Raw genomic sequence first — 17,656 nt, 5'->3', positions numbered from 1 at the left:
AAGAGATGTTGGATGTCAGGTGTCCACATATGTTTGGCCATGTAGTCTATGTGTTCAGAAACATGTGGCACTGTGCATTATCAAAAATGTCCAATCTGAACATTGGACAATGTAAGACATTTAAACACATGGCGGTATCGTAGTTAAGCGGATTTGGCTAACAACCATTTCATTTCCATTGGAAAAAAATCATGAAACTGTCAATTCAGCTCAATTCAGCCAAACATATAATCACACAAATACACAATACATTCAACAGGGAGGCAGCAGCATGTGCAAAATAAGAGTGAGTGGTCCAAAAGCAGGAAGGGAAACGTGAGAGGTACAATTTGGACTTAGGTCAATGAATCAGACCTGTCATTCCGAGATTCCAATCTACACCTCACTGTGCTTCTTGGGGAATTTGGCTGCACAATATATGAGAGAGAGTTTATCGACGGGGCACAACCAGCCCATACTAAGGCTCATTTATCCAATTTACAAACATTTCCATTTCCAAACATTCATTCAATTTCCCATGCAATCTAAAATAAAAGGACATTCTCCAATCGGTTATCTCAGCGAATAAGGATGATTTCCGCAAATGTATTTTCCTGAATTTATTCAAGCGTACGGAGAATGCCATGCCCCTGAGAATTTTTAATGAATTCATAATGAAAAATAAGTAACTTCAGCGATAGCTTCAAGTAGCTGCTATTCAGCTGAAACTTCACACTCCAAAACACTTCAGTACAGAACCACTACTGGTGAAGAGAGAGAGAAAAAAAACTCTTCAAGCATTCACATTTGCCACGAGCAAAATAGATATTTCAAGCCATGCTACAGTAATTAGTCAATCACAACAACTTGGCAGATGTGCTTGTTAAGAGATGTGCTGAATGCAAAATTGTTGGGTTTCTAAAAACAGGTCTTCCAAGAGCACTTCTTGATTGAAACCCCTGGCAGTTTTGTTTTTGTCCCTCAAGTTTTTTACTTTCTGACTTTTTAGCTTCCTTATAAGAAATACAGCCTTACTCTGTGCACGCAAATGTTGCTGAGTGGGCTTTAAGAGCTTTAAGGGCCAAGAGCACTTGGCAGGAAAAAAATTTGAACACTGCTTAAATACGTATATCAGCAAGGAGCAGTGGAAGGAATGCTCCTCAGGACACCTGGCTATCCTACTGAAAACCAGACAGTTCTGTCATCTGCCATGAAACCATGCCAACGCTAGGTTATGAAACAGTCATATAATAACGGTACCTGCTCCCCCCCCCCCCCCCCCACCCCCCGCTCCCCTCACATGCATGCACACTTGTTCCGTTTTCCTTATTCCCATGTCCTTTCAAACCATCCATTTTCTGCAGATGTAAATAATACTCTACAGGCCATTCAGTGCACAAGGTGGGGGGCGGGGATGGGGGGCTACATCTGTGAAATGTTGGTCACTGAGCTGTGGGGTGTTTGCTGTTTATCTCATCTAAAGAAGATACAAGCACATCTGAGGGGTGATGTGCAAAATGAATATCCATTGGTAAAATCCTATTTAGAACTTTAAAGCCTATTTAAAAGACTGGCAAAGTTTCAACGACTGGTTAAGGCAATGCAACGTCAACCCTCCTGATCTCTGAGACAAACCACCATACAGTTTTAATAGACTAAGCCGTAGCCGGCATTATAAAGCTCAGCAATGCTCTTCGGTTTCACAAGCATTCTGACAGTCCACCACGGGATAACGATCCATAATTTATATTACAATACATTTCGAGAGTAGTGTGCGAATCTTTCCTTGTCACAGCATCCTTTTCACACAGAGCTCATTTGTGTAATACCTGACAGTGTGAAACTGTGGATAAGTGGATTGCTTTGAGCAAGTGTTGGGGCTTAACGTCACAATCGCGGAAATTCTCCATACAGACCAACATGCGAAAGAAGTACTGAGGGACTACTGCAGAATCCACTGGCAGTCCAATACTGGGGGAAAAAAACACACAAAATGACTGCATCTAAGCATGGTGCAGTTTAAAAGAGTTTTAGCAGATGGGGTGAATTTGTTAAGGCAGTTAATTTGACTGCGCTCTCTAGTACATGAGTCACTAAGTACATCCCCACCGTAAACACAGCTTATTAACACATATCATAACACCCTGGCAATCGAGTGGTTCTCACTGTGCCGGAAGGCACTTCCGTCAGAGTCCTGTCCTTTCTATTCGTTGTCAGGCCCAGCAAAGCTGAAAGTCATTAATGCAACACCATTTGAGACTCATTTCAAGGAGAAGACAATCAGCTTCTTCTTCTTATGTACGGCACATTTCGGAAAAGCAGAAACAGGATAGTGGCAGGCCCAAGCACACACACAGTAAACATTATACAATTAAATGCATGTAGTATATCATACAGCACAATACTCAGCTTCTCAACGCTTTTCAGAGGGAATCCTGAGGAGTAAAAAGGGGAACATTTAGTCACATGGTATCTGGATTCACCAGAAGCTGAAAATATTGACAGGTACCATGGCTTTAAGTACAAAGAACAAAGATATAAAGGAACTACAAAGGAAATGTATTATACCCAACTGCAGTAAACAGTTTAAAAAGCAAACCTAAAGCATTATACAAACCGTGTAGCCATGGACATAGAGATAGAGGGAGCAGGGTTTAACTTGGTATACAAAACAAATAAAAGCCCATTTAGATATATAGTTAGCAACCAAAATATTAGGGTTATATTTTTGCCTTTTGAGAGCTCTTCAAAACTCGAATAATCTTTATTTTAAGCAGAATCTGAATGCACTTTGTTTAGATGTGACTGCCCTTTGACTCACCCAATGTATTGGCTATGTCTCTGATTAATTTAATCCAATTTTTCCATTCCATTATTGCCTGCTATACTGGCATTGACACTTCTTTGGTCCTCATGTTGAAAGACAACAGTAACAGGCAATACGGCATATCTAGAATCAACTCCAGACTTTTTTTTTAAGCTTTCTTGTGGATGAACTTTCTTGTGTAATGATGCAACAACACACAGCTGGCGAGGAACTGCAGAGCAGCCAATTGTACAATTACTGTTGGTCCCCTAAATTGGAGGGACTATGTATAAAATGGCTGCAATTCCTACATGGTACACCTGACATGGATACAATGTGCAGGAGTACAAAGGCAACACAACAAACATGAACTAACTATGTACAGAAATATATATATATATACTCAGGAGGTAATATGCAATACTTCAATATGCACAGTAAACACATCTATTTCTACTTTGTGGAATTTCAAATTCTATCTAACAATTTCCCTACCATTAACGAATAACGAAAGATTTTTTGAAGCATATGATACAGTACAATAGCAACAAATGCAAATATAGAAAAATGATAATCCAGCGACTGGCCCTCTAAGATTCCTGTTATCGAAGTTGGGATTGAGAATTTCTATAAAAAAAACAAAAAAACAATTTCTTTGGCAGATGAGACTGGAATGCCTCGAGTGCTTGGTGCCTTTCATTCATTTGATATTGAATTGAAAACCTGCTGAAGTCTAAAGATTATGAGTAGAGTCATGCTGGAATCTTGAAAGAATTTCATCTGGGTGGGAGCCAAATCTAAGCCTCGTGCTATTTTGGTCCGTCTTGATTTACCAGTCAGTCTCTCTCTTGTCATAATAATTTAAAGCCGGTACTAACTTTCATCGCTGCTCAAGGAATTTAAAAAAGCAAATGTACTTCCTTTATTCAATGCCATTTTAAAGAGTTGAATCATAATTGATCACACACACAGTCTTATTGTGTAAATTCACAATTTGATTCACAATCAAAATTGTGATTAATATACTAATATACATGTATATATTGTTTATATTCACGGCTGTTGATTATTTTGTTTAGGTTTGAAAAAGTGTATAACATGATGGCGAAAGTTATGTGGTACTTATGAAAAACCTTTACAAATTATTTAGATTTACTATTCATTACATAAATCCATTTCATTAGCATTCATCCAAAATTTGACTTACTGGTCGATTAATTCACTGGTAATTTTCAAGTGTCATTATTCCTTTTTGCATAACAATTAAATTTAATAGACCTCTCCCTCCCTTACCCCCCTCCCCCAAAAAGTCACCAATAAAGCACGAAAAACTTTCCCAAAAAGCTGTTCTCAATCAACTGTTTGTGCATACATCAGCTCCTCGGACCTGAAAATGACAGCCAGATTTAGTGGAACAATTAAAAAGCATCGCTGGTCATCACCGGGGTAATGATACATGAGAAACGAGCGAGTGAAGCCTCCAAATCACAGACATTTTCTTTCGTTATGAGGCTAATTAATTATGAGCTACTGCCTGCAGAAGGCAGGGCTGCAGCACACAGGAGAGACGTTTTCAAACAGCCTATGAGCAAATGCCACAACGGTCTTTGGTGCACCGACTTCTTAAATTCAATTTTTTGCAGTGTTACGCCAAAAAGATTGCGATATTCTGAACTTTTCTCCCATTTTTTCTCTGACAAAGGATAAACACACAGGCTGACGTGACGGCACAAATTACCCTTCAATTTCAGGGCGAAGACAAAAAAGAAAGAAAGAAAAAAGCATGTGACAAGCGACAAACCCATTCCGAGCGCAGAGGATGCCACTTCGGAAAAAGTGGCGCCTTTCTTTTCTTCCCTTTTGGACAATGGGAGCTGACAAACCGCATGTCATAATTGCCACAAAAGACCATTTGGAGAGAGAAAAGTGTTGATAAAGCCCGACAATACATACATCTATGGTGCCACTGTACTGTTTTCGTAATTCTTCCGTCGATTGTTCCCGACTTTCCAAGAATGACACAACCAAAGACGATCACAAACATCTATTACCGTGTCATCCCTTTTCAAAATTAAGCACCTGAAATGGGGAGCCTAAGAGCACTGAGGGCTGGCAGCGGACTGAGAGTGCTGCTGTTTGGGAAGGCGGGAGTCGGCAGAACACTCTCATTCTGCAGCAAAGAGAAAAATAAAAGCGTGACCATTAACGGCAAGCATCTCGCATCCCTTTATTTTCTCGTTTAACATTCACTAAGGGTAGGGATCCTGGAAGCAGTGCTTGTATACTCCCCTGTAGAGACAGGCACATCAACAGACAGGACTCTGTGCGTTTGGTGTGCTGTCATCGCACAGGATTTGACGGGAAGAAACAGGGTGATGGTGCTGCCCAGGGGGAAGTGAAGACATTTACTGATGGCTAAAGGATATTAAAGATATTCTACAGAAAATGACGAGTAAACATCTCCCTCGCAGTATTTTTTCCGTAATTAGTTGTTTGCTTAGCCGATTACCCTTGAAGTGCTCGCAGCGCTAACATTCATCAAACCGTTTATACCACTGGATATTTTTTTAATGAAGTCGTTACTGTTCCTTCCCACGGGATGAAACAGATGTGTCCGACCAGGAACCGCAGCCTGAATGAGATGTGCGTACCACGTGAGTGGATAATAAAAATTTGCATACAGATGCCTTCGGTGACACAAGGAGGTCAGGGGACTTATTAATTAGAGAGAAGGTCAGTGTTGTAGATGATGTCCTCCAGGAGAAGGCTGGGTCAAACAAATGGGGCATGACCAGCATACACATGTTAGTCTAAAGGGGACGTTCAGCCCCCCAAGGTTGATGACATTACCGTAGCTGAAGGGAAGCATTGATCCCTTCGGCCCTGCCATTTTCCATCTCCATTCCTCATTCATATGTAAAAGGATAAAGAAACACTGGAGACCGCCACAGGGCAGGGGCCAGGGGCAGCATGGGAACTACAGAGAGTTCGCGGGTTACACGCTACTCTCAATAGCAGAGGTCGAAGGGTTCACACACGCGGGAGGAATGGAAATACCACAGTGCGGCTCGATCTATAACGAATCCTCTTGATATAGGAAGAGCCTGTTAAGTGGGTTCATTTCGGTGTCTAAGCACCTGTAAACTCAACTGGCTCCCACTGTGGTCCAGGGGAAGTGAAGCCCCTGTGGCCCATGAACTTTGCCCCTGGTATTGGCCAAACGGTCACTGTACAACCTGACAGAGGTCACACAGTGTGACATATGGATGTTGGATTAGAAGGGATATGGATCATTAAGAACAGTTGTCCTTAACTGTGGCCCACACTGGGGGACCAGGAGGGGGCTTGAGGTCAGAAGCTAAACATGAAAAACCAAAGTGAATTTTTGCGTGTTATTAAATTCAAAACTACAGGAGTTAAATGCATCACACATACAGGCATATTGACATGTTAAAAGCATTGTCGTTCCATATTTGAACATATGCCAGTCTGAATTTTAAATGTGAACATGCAAGATGCACGGCGGAATTGCTCACGAGGTAGAATCTACAGTAGGCTCAGAAAATCTGGGATGTTACAGAGGATGTAGACTGACATGCCAAAATTCAATCCCTGAGACAAACACAGGTGTTTGATCTGGAAAATCTACAGCCTCAACTCAATTCTTCCCTTTCAAATTCCACCCATGGGGGAAGTGCATGCAGGCATAATGGTAGTAACCTAGAAAGCAAACAAAGCACGGATGAACACACCGGTGAAAGAGATAAACAATAACTCAGCACTGCTCTCAAGTGTAACGCAAACTCATTTTCGAGACCATCACCATAATGGGAGCCAATTACCAGAGAAACAAGGGGGACACAACGCTGGAAATAAAGAAATCAAGTCAAGTACGCAGTTGACATGAGACGCTATTCAAATAGGCCTTGGAAATGTTGACGAAAAGGGAAAGCCACGCACTGTATTCTGTCCCAGTATGGACTCCCGTCCGGTCGTGTTTTAGAAACAGTCAGTGTGTTTGGGCTTTGGATTCGATACCAAACCCAGGCACAAAAGCTCGGCATTAGCCAAGGCTACGAAAAGGAACGGAGACTCTGCATCTGAGAAAGCAGCCTGGCAACTGACAACGTCTTCCTTCTTCCCCAGTAACAGTCTAAAACAAAGTTAAATTAAGCACATCCACAATGGAGAAATAATGGCAAGCCATGATATGCTATAAACACATTTCAATTACAGGTTTATTTCAGTTTAAAGTGGGCTTAACAACAAAGGTCTCAAAACACTATACAAATCAAGGGGTAAAAATAAGAATAAACGAGGCAAACAGAAAAAAGTTAGCGAGTGTAGGCAATAAAAAACAGTATTAAATAGACAAAGTGATAGCAAGGATGGAAAGAAAACAGTAAATGAGAATGAGCACACAAATACTGATAAAAATGAAATCAGGGAGAAACAGGCTAAATTAAATTTCCCGGGTCTATTACAGTAAAAGACTGAGGCTGGTGGGGGAAGTTAGGTGTAGGAAAGGCTATATAAAGTGTGTTTTCAGGCGCGATATAAAAATAGTGACTGTCTCTGATTCCCTGACTATGGCAGGAAGACGGTTCCATAAAGCACTGTACAAGCTCTATGTGAGAAGGACCTATCACCCGCTGCCTTTTTAAAAATGCTGAGAATGGGCAACTGGCCAGTATCTCTAGAGCGTAGTGGATGGGCTGGAATATAGAGCTGGAGTAAGTCAGCCAAATAAAATGGGACTAACCCATATAGTCCAGTAAGAGGACTTTCAACTTAATCCAATATTTTATCAGGAGCCAACTCAGCGATGCAAGGATGAGAGTAATATGCTCTGACCTTCTGGTTCCATTCTGGTTCCATTATCTGCAGAGTTTTAAATACTTGCAAATTGCGGGTGACATGGCTGCAAAGATTATTTCATCACGGAGGTTACTATTCACGTGTCCAGCCTCCTGAGAAAGACATAGACAGTGACATAGACAGACTCCAAGTGGCATAAACAGGATAGGAACTATGCAATGGAAGGAAACTTGAGCAAGGAAGCTGAATACCTCAGCCTCTCTGTTACAAAACATACCTTGCACAGTTTCAGTGATCGTAGAGTTGTCACATTAAATGAAAGTGTCAGGCTTTGCTGAACATTCCACAAAATTGTTGTACCACTTAATGAACAACCTTCCTTGACCTTAAAGAGTAAGCTAGTGAAAAAGATGAGGAAAAGTGGGTATTATAGAGTTAGGTGCTCATAATACCTTCTTGGGTAGGAAAATAATTCAACATTTACTTTCCTTTGAAAAAAACAATACATGGAACTACAGAGTAGGTAATACTGCAGGTTTTGAATTCCATTGCAGCAGTTTCTGACTCCTTGCCACATCTGAATAGGGCCTTTGACGTCTGTGAAGCAGGGATTAAAAGCTGATTGCTTTGAAATAACTCAACTAACAACCTCAACAGAAGGCGAGAGTATAACTGCTTCATTTTGACTTTTAAACTCCGATAAACTGCCACATAAATGATTCAGGCACAACAAACTAACTTGCTTTAGCCATTTTAAGTTCAAATCCTAAATCAGAAATTTGCGGCTATACAGCATCTAACGTGTTTGCTGAGTATGCAGATCTAATTAAAGAGCTCTCATTAAAAAGACAGAATTACAAACTAGTCCTTATTTTTAAGGATCACTGCTACTGCATCATGTTTTTTATTAACATTATATTTCTGTCATTTGTTGTCATCAAATTACGTAAATCATCAAAAATTCCACGATTACCCATACTGTACATACGTTGATATTTATAAGATGATGATTCTTCCCCATTCATTAATGTTTTTCAAAAGTAATACATTATGAAGGCATTTTCAGTCAACATCCAGTGATAGACAACCACTTAATGAAAGAACATGCAAAGACTGTGTGGTTGATTCTGTTCGCTGATGTCACTGAAGCCCAGGCAGTCAGTCACAGTTAGTAACAGGCGGAGAGAAGCTACAGAACTCTACTCCAAATGAAGGAGGCTTAAAGCCAAACGGGGCAGTTGCCACAAACCAACAGAAACAAAATGAATATTTTACAACGTGGGGGTACGGGGACTTCCTGTTTACAGCAATGGCTGTCTGAACAAATTCATTCTGCTACTATTCACGGCTGGGTCAGAATATTTTTCCAACTTCACCACATTTCAGAGTGTATAGCAAACATGATTTACTCTCAACTGATTGGAAAGGACCCTCCAAAATCAGTTCTGCCCGACTGCGTATGAATAAATAGCCTAACATCTGAAGTCAAGGTACATTGAAGCAAAGGTTTTGAAATTCTCTATATTTCAACAGCTGGTGATCGTACACCAGACAAGAAGTAAAATTTAAGCAACTCCAGGTCATAAAACTGTCAAGTTTTATGGACTATTACAATCATTTTTATGCATTCATTTTCATGTTTAATGAAATGTTCAGTATTGGGTCAAAGGGCAGACCGGATACACTTTTCATGATTATGACCAGACCGGTGAGCACGCAAATAAAAAGAGCCTCAAGCCCTGAAAATATTATATTTAAAATACCAGCGATAAGCTTGAGGATATGAAGGCCAAGCAGCCCAATACTGTCTTTATGGCAGCACTGTACTGTAAATAAGAGCTGGCTCTGTACCGGAGTGGGACTAACCTCTCATTGTAATTCCCTCAGCAGAAATTCTGTATATTTCTGTGAGAGAGCTTCTGGGTGATTCCACAGCAGGGGGGATAAGGGAGCGTTACTCCCAAGAGGCAGTGTGCAAAGGAGGTTATGTGAAAGATGGTGCATGCTGGGAACCGACAATGGAGTACGTGCGCGTGAGAGTGAGACGGCGCGCGGAGGTCACTCTCGGATGGACGACGTCCAAAAGGCGAGCAGGGTGTGGCAGAAAAGATTTGGCGGGTGCCGTTCCTCACCTCGTAGTGGGCCACTCTCTGGGACTCGGAGATGAGCTGCGCACTGCACACTCTGCAGTAGCTGTCGGTGAAAAGTCCCTGGTCCACTTCTGTAGACTTCATCTGCGGAAAGGGGGGGGGGGGGGATAGAGCAGAGTGTGTTTAGACTAGATGCACTTCAAAGGGAAAAACCCAGAGTGCTGTGGTAAGGAACACGGGGATTAATTACACAGAGAGCGCAATCCTGTTGTGGCCAGAGTGAGCCGCGGTACTTTACCGAGCATTGAAATGGAATCTGCACAAAAACTCAAATTCGGTGTTAAAAAAAACTGCCTAATGATGATATTATTAATTGTTCAAGACAGGATGTTATTGCTGCCTTGCACAGAACCAGGAGGTAATTTTCTGCACAGATCCACATTAGTAAAAAATTTCCACTGAATCCTAATTAAGGAATATCTCCTGCTCAAAGGCAGGAGGAAGGATGCATACTTTGGTCTCACTGCCTGTTGCATATTTTGCACTCGCTTAAATTAGCTAAATTGCTCATAAACATTCAAGCACCCCTAGCTTCTATTACCTCCTCAAGCATTCCAAGCAGAATGCAATGCAAATTAGAATCCATACCATTAAACTAAGGCAAGACTAACAAGCCTCCGAGAATCAGTTTCTCTCATCTAAATCTCACCTGAATGGAAATCATATTTGAATTATTATACATTACTATGTGCCACAAGAATGCATATTCAAACATCTATACATTCCCAACCAATAAAGTCAGCTCAGGCAACTAATATGTTCATTTTCTGTAATGAGCTCTTTGCTTTGGAAGGACTGATCAATTTATTTATTATTATTGTTGTCGTTGTTGTTGTTATTATTTTTATTATTATTATTATTATTATTGATATATGGATATATACAACAGACAGACATTAGCCAAACACAATGTATTTTTCGCTGAAGTATAGTTTTGGTAACTGAAGTATAGTTCACTAAAAGTGTACAGAACATTGTAAAAATGCAATATAGTCAAGATGTGCTTGGCTACAGCGATAAAAGGACTGGGCAAGAAGAAAGTTTCTCAATGAGTTTTCTTCTAGTCTGTGGGTTTTAGCTATTTATATTCTTAAAAACTAATTTAGCACAATGTCCATTGGAGGTTACATTACTTATTTGGGAACAATCAATCTCTCTTCATCATTTTTACAAAACTCATCAAGCATGCAGTATGTAAAAGCTACGGTGTAGCCTATCCAAGCACAGATACCTGGAGAAATATACTAGCATTATCATTCTCATCACATTTTCATATTTTTAAGTGTGTATTTTATTTAATCATGTAAAACAGAGCGAAATAACCTTTTATTCCATACGTATCATAATTTATCATCAACAGCATTATCATTAATATGATCATGCTCAATGTCACACCGCAGTGCCTTCGGTCAAAGTCCCACGGAGGCAATTATTCACAATCAAATGAGCTGATCCAGTCTACAGCTGGAACCAATTCCCCTCCATCCGAATTAAATTTCTGCTGCTACCTCTGCACGCCCTGCATTGAAAACAGCATCTGCCCTCGCAGGTGAAAACAAGCTAAGAAACTCAACTAAAATTCATTTCACTGTCTGTCCTTTCAGAGTCCTGTTTCTGAAATCCCATACAGCACACACCCCTCGGGTGGCTCGAGGACACAAAACAAGGAAATACGTCACAGCTCAAGCGCGAAAATGGTGACAAGAATCTCTAATAATCCCACATGAATAAATAAAATGAGAGCCATATATTAATGGCCATTTTGAATAAAGAGGAATGTAATGCATGAATATTTTTGGTTTGCAGGTAAAAAAACACAGCAGTAATTGAGCTTAAACTGATTTTAGCAAACTAAACTTGGAAATACTATAAAATAGGACAAAATGAGAAAATAATGCAATTTCTTTTCCGTATCAAATTCCTGTAGGAATTTGTCTTGGATAATTACAAATTATGGGTAGAAAGTATTCGGTTTTTTTGGCACTGTTTTTTGTTCAAATGTGTCTTCCTGAAACCTGAGGCTAATTGTTCAGGCAGAAGAAAATGTTATAAAAATGTGGAGGAAATCAATGAGCAGGTGGTGGTGTGGTGGGCTAGAGGGGAAAAGGCTTTAACCAAACATCAAATATGATGGAACAGTTGGTGCCTTTGGCGGCTCCCTGTCGAGATGAGAAATTGACAGCCCAATACAAATCACTTCGCTGGGAAAAAGACCATTTAAATGGCAGGATATATCTCAGCTGTGCAAATAAACCATGAGTGAAGGGGACTTTCCCAGATATCATGGATTATTTGATTCTGTGGCCCACAGCCTTGACACCACATATACAATCTTCTTTCTTATCTATTTATTTTCAATTCCCACCACCCACCGCTTATGAATATTGCATAAAGGTTTAGCATGTGTCAGTGTGAGAAAGATGAGGGAGAAATCACAGATCAATCAGGAAAGGATGGCAAAACAGATCAATCAGGGAATGATGGCAAACTAACCTGAGTGGATGATGCTAATTGCAAGGCAGTGTAGCAGTTCTTGCCTTTTTACAGTGCTTTTCATACATTGCTTGGCTTGTTTTCATAATCACATTATTACTCTGATCGCAAATGTTTTGAATCCTATTAAGGGGTTTGATTACTGACCAAAACCTGGGAACATTTTGTGCCCAATGTTTGTTTGCTTGTTTGGCAATAAGTCCTTACAGTCAAATTATTTCATTTTCTATTTAATATCTATTCATCACTTAAAGGTGCTTCACTTTTGTCTTTAAATTCAAATTTCTGGTGGGACAATCCAAGAAAGCATTCAGGATAATCTCATCCAGGCTCATCATATATTTGTTTTGGCACCTTCTTTCTGATTACTTACTACAAATTTGGTTATTTCTGGAATGACAGGTGTGTGCACATTTTCAAGGGGCAAAATGGCTCCAAGCTGTTTCATTGAATTGAGACATGAAAAACCAAAAAGATGAGGGGGGGCTGACAGTAAACCCGTCAAACGAAAGGGTGCCAGCCACGAAACGAGGGAAGAGAGGAAATGCGTAAAATGGGAAGAGCTCAGCGAGTCTTTAGGCTCTTAATCGGCTAAGAATGAGCGCTGCTTCCCCGGAGAAGACAAAGCGCAAATTCCACGGGACGGGCGCCTTAAAATGAGGGGCTTTAAAAGCTATATCTTTCCCCCTCAGAGGTGAGCCCCAACTGCAGTCCCAGCCACAAACGTGGGAAAACACTGAATTATTAATCAACCCAGTAAAGCAGGGGCCATCACACGCTCTTCTGAAGTGGCGCTGGGGAACGGTGCATCTCATTTCTAGGCCATTTTATTTTTCCAAACACCTCTGAGAACCTATTACTATTCCAAATGGAGCAGCTTTCCAAGAACCGGTTACAACAAAAGATGAGAGACAATATCTCACTCCGTTACAGTGCTGCCATTTTCTTTGCCGGCAATCAATTCAAACATTACACTAAACTGTAAATGAGGATCGAAAAGTTTGACACCGTCAAACTTCTGTTTAATTTCTCTCTGGTCAGGCATTATTAATTTATGCGCAGCATTACGTGAGCTAGGGGAAACAAATCATAGCGTTGTGTCACACGATAATGTGTTCACTTTCAGCAGATTAGGAGAAGCTAAATTAGAGGCTGGGATCAAGATATTGGGACATTACATTACATTACAGGCATTTGGCAGGCACTCTTATCCAGAGTGACTTACACAACTTTTTTTTTTTTTAAATAGCATTTACATTGCATCCATTTATACAGCTGGATATACAGTATACTGAAGCAATGCAGGTTCAGTACCTTGCTCAAGGATACAATGGCAGCGCCCTACCTGGGAATCAAACTTGTGACCTTTAGGTTACAAGACCAGCTCCTTACCCATTATAGCCTACTACACAGCCGCCCCAGCAAACGTGTCTTCCTCTTTCACTGGGGCTTCTGTTTGTTCAATAAGACGTCTACTCTTCAATATTAATTGGTCACGTGGAGCACTAAAAAATGCGTACTCACACACTTGATGTTTTAGCGGGATTTCATTAATGCCTCATGTAGTTCATTTCAAGACTTCAGCATAGTGGAAATCTATTTTAGCCAGAGCTGGCAGCCATCATTTCTAATCTAGTACCGGTGGGAGTCTTAACATGACTAGTGGCTCTACTGTGCAGCACGGGTGGTTGAAACAAAATAACTACCCTCATTTGTCCTGCTTCAGCACTGAAAAATGACAAAAAAAACTGTGAACCCCTTCGGCTCAATACTCAATAAATTTGAAAAATAACGCCCGCTTTTGAGAGGAATAACATCCGCTTGTTCCTCCTGAAGGTTGATCTTTTGGCTTTACACGCGTCACGGCCAGAAGCAATGATCCATGGGATACGGCTGTTACACAATGGACTGAAGTGTCTGAGGCTGACCCCCCAGAACGCCCGCACTGCGGAGGGGAGTGGCTTCACCCAGCTCGCCCTGTCTGCTGGCTCGGCTCCCATGGCACGCCGAGGCAGGAGAGCGCCGTGGTAGAGCGGGCAAGTTTGCGGGCACAAGATCAATCGGCCATGCCACTGGCAATCTCCTGCCAGTGTGGAGCAGAACGAGGGCACTTTGCTGAGGTAATAGGCAGAGCACCTCAGCACGAGGCCCAGCAAATGCTTAAGCTATGAAGGTCTCTGGCAATTCATCGGGGAGGGCAACAGGGTGGTAAACTGGACAGACCCCCCACATGGACTCCACATGCACTAGGCTCCAGTGGGGTTACTCCGACTGTGCAACTGTGCAACTCTTCTGTGAACCCCATGGAGGAAATCTATGGGCAGGTAGGAGAACAGATACACCTGTCTCAGGTTATACCAACATGGACGGATGAGATGACAGATCCTTCAGATGGCACCCTACACAGCTAAACACTCCATGCAAAATCAACTCTGATACCCTGCTTTTGACTATAATTTGTACTGCATTATAGTAGAGACCAGACAAAATGGCTGCAGAGCATTTTTTTCTCCACTGGAATTACACGAACAACTGTTAGTACTAATTACCAATAGCATTTCTGCTGAGTGATCATGTGATCTGTGATCCTGAAACCAGCAAGCAGAAACATTTATGGCGTTCGCACTAGCGGGCATCAGCCAGCGTTTCATTTGCAGCAATTATGGCGGTCACTCCAGAGATCACTTCATTAAATGTGAAAAAAGAACAGAAGGCGCCAAGATAACTTCCAAAAACTTTCTAAATATTCTAAGAATGTGAACTATGCCTCCTGGGTTTTGGCTTCCAGCTTAATTAGTCACAGCCCATCAAGTGTACACTAAAGGGCATCAAAATCAATACATTCATTATGTCTGCAATTTCGGTGCTCTTCAAGTCTGAACCTGTTAAAAGGTACTGGCACCCAATAGTTACAGGGATGACACCAAATTAATATTGGATTTTACAGAGACGACGGCTTGCAATAACTGCTGACATGCGCGTTATTTGGAGTTTCTCCAAACTTCAGCGCCACAGAGCTTTGACTGCTACAAGCTGTTTGCCATTTCTCCCTCTTGTTCAAAGAGAGAGAGGCACTTCCAGGAGCAGTCTGGCTCTACTCAATCTTGAGGGCACTCTTTAATAAACAGAACGCAGTGCTGTCTTTTCAGTAGAGACTTCCAGTATCTAGCTGCATTTGTACAAGGCACTGTGTCTGCGTGTGTGAGTGTGTGTGAGTGTTCAAGCTACAAATGATGGACAGTTTACATGCATTTATTGTTTTACTAAATGGCAGGGGAATTTTTAGCAACCACATTAAGATGTATGTATGGCATGTCAAATCTCTTAATAAATGTTAGCAGGCTTGCATCCCTGAGCAACCTTCTAAATCATGGCAGATCCAAGCAAAGGCAGCGGAAGAGAGGGCAAGAGATATCCTAACGCTCAGATACAAGGAAGAAAATATTGAGGGAATGCATTCATAATTTATCAACATCAGTGAAAATTCAAAATTCAACATCAGTGAAACCAATAGAGGAGAGATCAAGAGGAGGGGAGGACAGAATTTTAATATACATGGCAGTCCTGTTTCACGTAAATCCACAAATCAGCCGCAAAGTTCTAATGTGCATAATACAGAGGGGTGCATGCGATATTGGCAGGCCAGTCAGGGGCGCGCTGAGCGCTCTCGTGATGTGATCACTGGCAGTGCCATTTTGGATAAGAGCTCTGGAACGTCCCATTTGGCGCCTGGGCAACTCCCAGAGACGCGCGTCCCCGCTGAGATAATTACCACAGCTGCAACAAGGCAGCGATTCAGTGGCAATACATCAGAGCACACCGAGAGAGAGAGAAACTGGGCCGAGGAGGAAGGGAACGAGAAAGAGAGGGCCTCTTATACCAATCAGGAGAATTAGCATAGGCCTTGACAAATCCTGCGCTAAAGCTAACTTTCGGCAAGGAAAAATGCGTCACGAAATCAAGATGAACCAGCAGGATTTCTGCGATGATGCACAAGGGAACAATAAAAATAAAACACACAAAATAAATAAAGACAAGAAAGAAAAAAAACCTGTCAGAGGAACAAAAGTAGACAAACAACCACAGTCACGACCCATGAAATAAGAGAGAGATTCTGGGTCATTACATTTATGAATGTTGACAGTTTAAGTGTGCAAAAACTGGGATAGACAAAGCACCACTGAAATTGTCATTCAAATATCCAAGTGCACTTTATTGAATTCTAATGAACACTTTGATAAAAGACTTGGGAATGAAATCTGCAGTGTCTTAATGCAATGTAGCTCTGTTTTTATTTCCCTCTTAGGGGTGCATCCAAACCCAAATACCCAATTTGGAAAGGTACACATTAAGCATTATACACTTGTTCTTCCACAGGTTGACAAACTGATATCTGGGAAGTATTCAGAAGATGATATTAGCGGGAAATGGAATGGAATGGAAAATAAAACAATGTGTTGCACACAATAAAACACGCCGTTTAATGCATTTTGCAGCACATTGCAGAAGCATCAATTAAATAAACAACAGTACAAGACAAACCGATACCAGACCGACTGTGAAGTGTTCCAAGTGGCTTTGTTGCTAAGCAGTGCTTCAACTCATTGTCTGAGGGATGAGGGTGGGCACAGGTGGTGAGTATATTGGAGGTGATAGAATACATTGCTAAATCATCATGCTCCATTATTTTGACTGATTTGCCATAGTCAACTCAATTGATTCAGTAACAAAATATTGGGAGAGCGGTAGACAGCTCTCACTTTTAGGCCACAAAAATACATACAGTGTGTCCCACACACAATAGAGCATACAATAAGGTGGCACGAGCAACAACTCAAGTGGACCACCAAGTAATGGAGCACAGTCGCCTTCAGCAATGATGAAAAGTACTAGACCACCTCAAAGTATACCTGCATAGATTTGCCAGACAGTATAACAACGTACAGTCCAACTGTATTGTTCTGTAACCTGGTTAGATCAATAGTACAGAAGGAACTATCATTCAAAATCAGTATATTTTAAAATTAAAATACAATACTAGATATATATTGAGTATTCTAGGCAAAGCACATGCTTCTAACCTCTGGCTGCTAGGCTGCAGTTATTATGCACCCTACAGGCCACACAGCACCAAAGGAGGGAGATAATGGCAGTTAAGAGGACAGGCATATCTGTCACAGGTGAGAACTAGTGGCCTGTGGGCCACTGGAACGTTTCTGGGAGGAACTAATGTAGCAGATACCCTTGGAATCCTGCACAGCTTAAAGCCACCCTTCCCATGAACGTCTCCCAGTCATCGCTGGCTAATGACATAGCTGAGGCTTGAACTTGTGAACCTACAGAGGCTCACCTTCAGTGGCCTGTGAAGAATGTAGGCCTACAAGCTAATGTCATACTGTGGCAAACACGC

General features: G+C 41.4%; 1 protein-coding gene across 1 annotated transcript in view; it reads right to left on the bottom strand.

The window, feature by feature from the left end:
- LOC135264924 (zinc finger matrin-type protein 4-like) overlaps positions 1 to 17,656 on the bottom strand; it is an 87,527-nt gene that overhangs the window by 55,307 nt on the left and 14,564 nt on the right. The window contains exon 2 of the mRNA XM_064353952.1: positions 9,736 to 9,837. Within this exon, the coding sequence (XP_064210022.1) occupies positions 9,736 to 9,837 (102 nt within the window). The remainder of the gene's footprint in view (positions 1 to 9,735; positions 9,838 to 17,656) is intronic.

Source organism: Anguilla rostrata, chromosome 10, assembly GCF_018555375.3.
Source record: "Anguilla rostrata isolate EN2019 chromosome 10, ASM1855537v3, whole genome shotgun sequence".
NCBI classification, from domain to species: Eukaryota; Metazoa; Chordata; class Actinopteri; order Anguilliformes; family Anguillidae; genus Anguilla; species Anguilla rostrata.
The sequence above is the reverse complement of the archived record's forward strand: the minus strand, read 5'-3'. Positions and strand labels throughout refer to the sequence as shown.